Here is an 8096-nt window from a genome sequence, read left to right as displayed (position 1 = left end):
TTTAGTTACAAATAATTTTGCTGTTAGGAATTGCATAACGTGAGGAATTTGAAAGTTAAAATACAAGCAAGGCCTAAGAATACCAAAAGATGGAAAAATAATTCTTCATTTAAGCTTGAATCTGCAGGAGTTATGGCTGGGTTGGAACACGAGGGACCACTTTCTGCCTAGCAGGTCACTGTGTTTTTGGTGAATGCTGTTTTGCATTGTAAGTGGATCTGTTGGTATTCCCCTTCTTCCCCCAGCTCTGCAGACTGCCACAGCATGCAGCTCTCCTGCTTTGCATCCCCAGCAGACCCAGCAGTGAGTTTAGCCTTCACTAAGTACTTTTTGCAGTTCTGTGCTCCAGTACTTCCTCCCATCTCTGTGGTATCTCCGTTTTGCTAATTGAGCAGAGATTTGAATTTTCCCATACATAGGATCTAGTTGCCTATTCTCTCTGAATACCTCTAGAGAGTTGGAAGATTCCCAAAGTGTTGTACTAGAGCTCTTAGCTCTCCCTTGCTCAAAAGGAAAAGGTTGTTGAGATGTTTCATTTCTTTAAAACTTTATCAGAATGGGGGACATTATTTGGTCTAACAATTAACTTCCTTTCAAAGGAAGGAGTATGGTTTGCTTGCTTGACACAGCAGTTTTCAGCTAGAGCCAAGCACAGTGTTGTACTGAATTCAGTAATGAAACATGCACAGACTGAGAAGAAACCTAAAAAGATGACTGTTACTTTGGACACAAGAATGTTTTGTTACAAGATCTCGATGACAGTGAAAAGAAAATAAGAAGTCCCACATGTTGTGAAAATTACTTACGTTCATGCCATCAGAAATGATAGGAGGCTTCTTTGTGCATTGATTTCAGCATTTAAAGGAAAATTTAAGTTGGAAGGGACCTCTGAAGTTGCTCCAGTCAAATCCCCACTTAAAGCAGGGCTAATTTTGCTGATCAGTCAGGATGCTGTATTTTGTAATCCTTAATGGTATTTAAAAGCTCGTGAAATCTTGATGAGCATATTACCAGGTTATTGTGTATTGTAAGTTTTCTTTATAGGAGTTAGATTACAAAGATATTTGTAATCATATGACTCATTTCTGGGGAGAATGTCTCATAAAAAATAATCATCTGAACTTATGTTTGGGATATGCAAGTTGTGACAAAGCTCCGAAAGATTTTTAGGCTCAATAGGGAATGTCCTGGGGAAGTTGGGAGTGGGAGAGAAGGGAAGAATAAACAATGGCCAAAGCTATTTTAGACTAGGGTATATGTGCTAGTGCAGTCCAGCTTGTGAGTGTTGTGCCCACTGAGTGTTTCCACTTTTGCTCAGCTGTCTTCTTAGAAAAAGTATGTAAGTAAATCTGTGTGCTATCCTGAGTTTTATTGACAACTTAAAAACAAGAAACTTTCCGCGTTTTTTTGACACAGCTGCAATGGGTCCTGTTTACACTGCTAAAATAAATGTTTAAGGATAGCTCTCCTCTTAATGACAATTTTTTCTCCAGTTGTGAGTGGGAGGGAAATGAGACATCTAGAAAACCATGTTTTAACTGGTCTTCTTGACACAAAGTGAAGACCATCAACTGGTGCTTACAGAAGGATTAAGACTAAGCTTGTTTAAATTCTGGTTAGCTGAGTCCTGACAGAACATAAAATAACTCACTGTTATCCTGGAGATCTCCTTTGGTCACCACAGAAACACACAAAAAGATGTTTTTCCTTTTTTCTTTGGCATCTGCTCTCTGTGAAGAGAAGTGCTTGTTCCCTTCTGGAGGTTTCAGTAGAGTTGAGAGCTTGCAGGTACGGTAGTTCTAGAGAAAAGTAGATTCTTTAGCGAACGGATGTTGCCACTAAAGCAGGTAACCTAGCATAGAAACGCTGGGTTAATTCGCCTGTACAGCCTCTATATTGCAGCTTTTTTCTAACATTGTGCCTTGTGATGGCTTTTTAATTGTTTCCAGGGTTGTTTGTATTGTTTTGGCATGCAGTGTGCGTGTGGGGGGTTAGAAGTAGAATAGGCTGAAACATAGGGAAAATATTACTTGTAAAAATGCACAGTTCTGCAGAAAAAAACAGTTTGTCATGTAGATCTTAAAGCTTAGTGCTGTGTTCCCATCTTAAGAAAAGCTTTCTATAATCTCCCTTCCCTGTACCCACCCACCCCATAAAGAGGGTAACCATGTGTTCAGTTTAAAAAAAAAAAAAAAAAAAAAAAAAAGTTGAATCATTAAGATACCTTTAAAAGCATCTTGCTGTGGATTGGACGACTGTTCTTTCACAATCGCCTTCGGGGTGACTGTGGCACGCATTGCTCAAAGACGCTGAGAGCCAGGTCCTGGCTGCAAGGCAAAGGCTCCACAGCTGAACTCCTGCCTGGTCCTTCCCACTCGCCACCCGTGGCAGGGCAGTTTTGTCTTCTCTCCTACCTGCGCTCACATTCAGGGGGAGCTGGTGGTGGCTGATGCTCCTGCAGGCTGCATGGGTTCTGGTGAGTGGGTGCACCTCAGTGGTAGCAGCTTATCGGATACTCTGTTGTGTCTTCTCCTCGTGGATTATCGCTTACCGGATGCCTTGTTGTATCTTCTTAATTGCAGATTGTTTTGATGTTTAAGAACTCAGAGAGTTTGATAACAAGACAGTAGCATTTGTATTTTAAGGTGGGGTGGAGGACTGTGAAGGTATTTTGAGTTTCAGATTTCCTTAGTAAACAGCAGATAATCAGAAATGAAGCTGTTTGTTGCAAATACTCAGCTGTTTTCCATTTAGTCTCTTCACTTGGGGTTCAAGGACATAGATGTGTCCGGGCTCAGCCTGTCTTGTTAGCAGATGTTTTAATAACCCTGGCTGCTGTTTCCCATAGTATTTTTTAAAGTGGCTCACTATGGTGTTTGTTTAGCAGAGGAGGAATTTCAATATTACCATGTAGAGCTGCTTCTTCCATTTCTTTATTTACTTAAATAGAAAAATTTGCATATTTGAATATGGTTGTTTTTGTCACTGAGTGGAGACCAAAGAGTCCAATTAAACTAAAGAAGTGTGTTGACTAAGTTTAATGATCTCTCTATCAATGACAACTGAGTGGAAGCTGGCTTTTAATAATGCTAATAAAGCTAACAATAACAATAATGCTAAAAAAAAAAAAAGACTACGTGAGAATTTATTAATCAGTTGCCACAAATTTGGCAACATTTTTGTACATGCACATGGGTTTAATACTTGTTTTTTACACCCCATTCCCCCCACCCTCCCCTGCTTCGTGTAACTAAGAATTAAGAGAAAAACATTTCTTGACCAGACAAGATTCAAGTCCAAAGAATACTTGGATAATCAGACACTGGGAGGGAGTAAGGCTATAGCCTTTTGGGTATGCCACAGAGATTTTAAGTCTCAACACAAGGATATTGCTGCATTACAGCAATATATTTTGAGTTACATTTTGGTCATTCCAAAGGCTGGGGTCAGGGTGGTATATGAGTCAGAGGCAGATATCAAAAATTGTCATTATAGTATGACTTTATGTTTGAAGAAAAAGAGAGAGAGAGCAGATATGGTCAAGGAAGGTTTCCCTTAGTTAGAAATAAGTGGTGAAATGGGGTGGAATCTGTTCTCTTATCTGCATTATGTTTGTGTAAACTGGCCTTGTTTCCTGCTTGGGGTCACGGATTACTCACGTTTCTAGATACTGTGATACTGTCTTCCTTGGAACCAAATACTCTGTTAAAAGAACAAAGCTGTGGGTTTTTTAGAATGTTTTCTAGCTATTTCTGCAGGTAGGCAGTTCGTTGCATTTCTTTTTCGGTAGTATTCTGGAACTAGTTTTAAGGATGGAAAGGGGTTTTCTCCCAGAAAATTCTGGCCACTGTGGCTCTGACACAAAAGCAAGGAGCTACTCCTAGTTCCTACTTTCTGAATTCTGGCAACATCTAGCTGTGGGGATAGAGATTATGTGTGTCTCTGCTTTATCGCCAGTCACAGTTCAAAATAGTAATATTTTCATATATTTATGAGGGGAAAAAACCTCACCCATACAAAAGCATATACAGACAGCACTATTTACCAAAACAGTCCATCAGGGAATAGGGTTTTGCAGATGGCCCTGGAAAAAATTTGTTTCTCCATATTGTGTAATACTAAAGTTGGATGACTGCAAATCTACAGCCCTTTGTAACACATAATTGTTGCGATGTAAGCGTACAGTGACTTCTTACACTGCCAAAACTCCGATGACTTTTGTACCAGTTATTGCTCAGAGCTGGATCTTGAATTTTGTCCATGAGGCAGGCTAAGTGTGCTTTCCTGCATCCTCATAACTGATACTGCCTCAGTGGAAGGTGTCTGTCAGCCCTTCCCAGGCTTATGAAACATGTGCAAGGGTCAGGATTAGGCTGTGGTGGGGTTTGTGGATGGATGGTGGTTAAATAAAATTGCCACTGAAGTAGAGTCACCAGAAACAACAAGCAGTGTATGCACTTTAAGACTTGAGCAAGCATATGTAATAGCTTCCATTGCAATGTTATCAGTTCTAACTGATGGGTGTGAGTTTAAGTTGTTTGTTCCTGATGTCATTTCTGCTTTAGCAAGAGTGGACCTTGGTTAGCATATAGAAGGTGCTGTCCAGGACATGTTTGTAATGTTGGATCACTGATACAGTGGTTGCATGTCTACATGTTTCTGCCTGCAGGCATGCCTGATGAGCTCTAATTTTGGCTTGGTGCCTGCTTTGGTTCTAGTGTGGAACTGTAAGGAAAGGGAAAGGTTACCAGTTACCATGAACCACATATAGTTTGGGTTTGGTGGGTTTTTTGTTGTTGTTGTTGTTGTTTGGTTTTTTAAGTTTCCTGTGGTATATTTGTAAAATTCACTGTTTAATATAGGTTATTGGGGAAAGGGCCAGGAGGGAATCTACAAATGCTTCTTTTTTGAAAGAAACCACTATCTTACTGTAATAATTTAACTTACTGGCTACCATAGAGGTCATCTTGTTAGAGGCTCTTTATTACACGTGTATACTTCAATCATCTTTCTCCCTATTGCATCCAAGCACTTTAATCATGAATGTTTTTGTCAGTCTGGTAGAAGGAAAAGGTAAGGATATCTTGTCAATAGTTTTGATATGAGTAAGGTGCAGAACTGGAATGTAATCTAGATCTTCTAAAACCCAGTTCAGTACATTAATAAATATAGAGATCATCTCCAGTCAAACTGAAAATATCTGTGTGAACTTTTAGTTATTGTTTTAATCCAGTTCCTCCTTGTGTGACATCAATGATGTCCAGTGTTAGAGCTGCTTCTTTCTTTTTCCAGAAATGTCCTTCCTGCCTGACTTTGGGATCTTCACCATGGGCATGTGGTCTGTTGGTCTTGGAGCCATTGGTGCAGCTGTGACAGGGATTGTCCTTGCCAACACTGACTTATTTTTGTCCAAGCCAGAAAAAGCTACATTGGAGTTTTTAGAAGAGATAGAGCTAAAAACTTTGGGAACAGGTAAGATTCTGGATGTTTCAGCCCACGCTCTTGGATAATTGGGCTTTTATAAGAACCTTTGTAAGGCCAGGGTTGGAAGAGTTTTTCTTAGTCTTTTTTCTTAGTCTTTCCTGGTTATAACATGTAGTTAGGTGTCCCTGACAACAGAGAATTCTGGTGAAGGAAAAGGAACCAAAACTAATATTTCTAGATGAATCATGACATGCTTCTAAAAATCAATAAAGCAGTAAAAACCTGTTAGCATATAGAATTGTTTTCTGATAGAACTGTGTTTGAATGTGGAATTCTCTGCAGTGCTTTGTGCTGGTCCTTGAAGTATTGATCATTATAAACAAGAATGGCTGATATTGTCGCTGATGCTGTTTCTCCTGTATAAACAGAACAAAGATCATTCAAAGCAGGTGAACTATGGAAGAAGAATGGTGCAGTGATCATGGCTGTGCGAAGACCTGGATGATTTTTGTGCAGAGAGGTACTTGGTGGGCTTGGGGATTAATTAGGAAGAGTTAAGCTCTACTTGCATAGATTCCCTTTAAGTAAAAGGAGGGGGTGAATAGGACAGTCATCAAATACATCTGAAGTATCTGAAAGGTCTTGTTTCCTAGCCCAAACTGGTTGACAGCTAACAGCATACTTAAGTTTTCTTTGCAACTGGTTTGTATAGTGTAGGTCCTGAGTATTTTCCTTCTGAAGGCTATGGTTATATAATTTTTACATCTGCCAGGGACCTAGCTCATAGTAATTAGAAAGGGAGATTACACAATTGGTAATGAGTCTTAGGAGCTAGTTGTATTCCATATGTCCCAAATAAATCTCTGCGAGCCAGGTAGTCTCTGGTCAAAAGCAGCCCAAGACTGGACTGATAGAAAGCCATCAGATAAAGCTCATCAGCAAAAAAGAGACGTGTATAAAGGGGCATCCCTTGCTGTTTTGGATGCTGAATGTGAGGCAGTAAGGTAAAGATTCTGAAGACAAAGAGTTACTGTTCAATAACAAGGTGGGTTAGGAGACAAAATTTGATCCTGCAGTTGGCATTAGGCTTCTTGGGTGGAGGTGGGAGGAGACACTTAAAATACAGTTTAAATGTACTGTGTGCCTGGGAATAGCCATAACTCATACCCTGGCCATTATTTTTCTCATAGCTATGGGGAAAAATAGTTATTATGTTGTTACTCACTACTCTGTAATATGGAGTAATTAATATTGCAATCACTTAATTAAGGGATCTGCTCCCATCAGTAGTAACTGCTTAAGTATGTGTAGAATTTGTGGAAGGTTAAAGATTAAATTAATTTGCTCTCTGAACAGGTGTAGTGTAGGCAGGAGTAGAACGCACTACGTGCTTGACTGTGTGCCTTTCACATACCATCAGGCAGGAATTCATTAATGATTTTTTAATGCTAATTTCCTAAGCAGAAATAAAATGCCCAATTCAAAGAATTGCAGGGTTTTTTTCTTTCAGCAAAACATTGAGGAAAGAGAAATTTATTTTTCTAATTCTTATTTTTGGTTCAAAACTTCAGATTTTTAACAGAGATGGTCACAATACTGATCAGCTAATTAGGGCAAATAATTGTTTTGTAGTTTAGCTGTGAAAGTGTTTGGAAGAGCTTTTAAATTGTCTAAACTGAAGTTATTTTTTATTGCTCTATACTCAAAGCACTTTTGTGAATTGATTCTTCTGCCTTTCTCCTAAGAACAGTTCAGTCGCTCTTCCCCCCCACCCCCCGATTAATGTTTCTCTGTAGTAGTATGAAAACTGCTTCTTTCCCCATTATCACTGACTCTGAGCTGTTGGAATGGTTCAATACAGGTGACTTGCCATATCTGTTAATGTGCAAGCAGTAGGTTTTTATTTTTTTGCAAGAGACAAAATAGACTTGGTTCCCACTGTCTTACACCTTGGAAAGGATGTTGAACTTTGTCCTTCTTGACAGCACCAAGAAGGAATATATACTCCCCTGGACACAGTGTTGGGGTTGAAAAGTGGCTGGCTGTTCTACCTTGTAGATCACTGACGTGATAGTAGTGGTGAGGACGTGCTTCTGTTAGCTATTGCAATGGATATCACAAATCCTACTGGAATTATAGTACCTTTGGATCCTTGAGAATTGAGGCCTGTAGACTTAAGAAATACCGTGTCTTGTATCATCCTAAATCATCAGATTCCTTTTTTGTTACTTAAGATAGACCATGTTTAACAGGACTACACATCTACATCTCGTAGTCTGAATCTGACCACGTGGTGATCCAGTGCTCCAGTTATTGTGGAAGTGCCATGGGCTTGCTAAATATTGTAGGTATCAACTCAAGCAGCCTAAAGTAGCAGGGGACAAACTGAAATGGGAGTTGTTCTTTTGGGTTGTCTTTGCCTTGGTGGAGAGAGGAAGTATTATGTTAGGGTGTGCTTGTCTGCTTTTTACAAAAAGAAGAAAACAGTTTCACAGACTAGATGAAATGATCACAGCCCCATGGTAAGGCTGTACAGCTGTTATGTGCTAAAATTTGTCCACAAAAATAAATTACTTTGATTTCTTTTATTGTATCGTTTTTAAATAGCAGTAAAGAAAAACAAATCAATTCTAGTCCCAAGATGCTGCTTGAAGTCTAATCTCTTAAGAATT

General features: G+C 39.4%; 1 protein-coding gene across 2 annotated transcripts in view; it reads left to right on the top strand.

Annotated features, from left to right (window-relative positions):
• Positions 1-219: 219 nt before the first annotated feature.
• The window catches only part of PRXL2A (peroxiredoxin like 2A), an 11147-nt gene continuing 3270 nt past the window's right edge, over positions 220-8096 (top strand). Inside the window, exons 1-3 of one of the 2 annotated variants that reach the window (XM_010171035.2) lie at positions 220-303; positions 5293-5472; positions 5853-5944. In XM_010171035.2, the coding sequence (XP_010169337.2) occupies positions 5295-5472; positions 5853-5944 (270 nt within the window). In that variant the 5' untranslated portion in view covers positions 220-303; positions 5293-5294. Of the gene's footprint in view, positions 304-2466; positions 2477-5292; positions 5473-5852; positions 5945-8096 lie in introns of those variants that run through there. The other variant, XM_029085716.1, reaches the window with a different exon arrangement.

The sequence above is a fragment of the Antrostomus carolinensis genome, unplaced genomic scaffold (assembly GCF_000700745.2).
Source record: "Antrostomus carolinensis isolate BGI_N321 unplaced genomic scaffold, ASM70074v2 scaffold47696, whole genome shotgun sequence".
Classification (NCBI taxonomy): Eukaryota; Metazoa; Chordata; class Aves; order Caprimulgiformes; family Caprimulgidae; genus Antrostomus; species Antrostomus carolinensis.
Note: the sequence above shows the minus strand (reverse complement) of the source record. Positions and strands in the feature narration are given on the sequence as shown.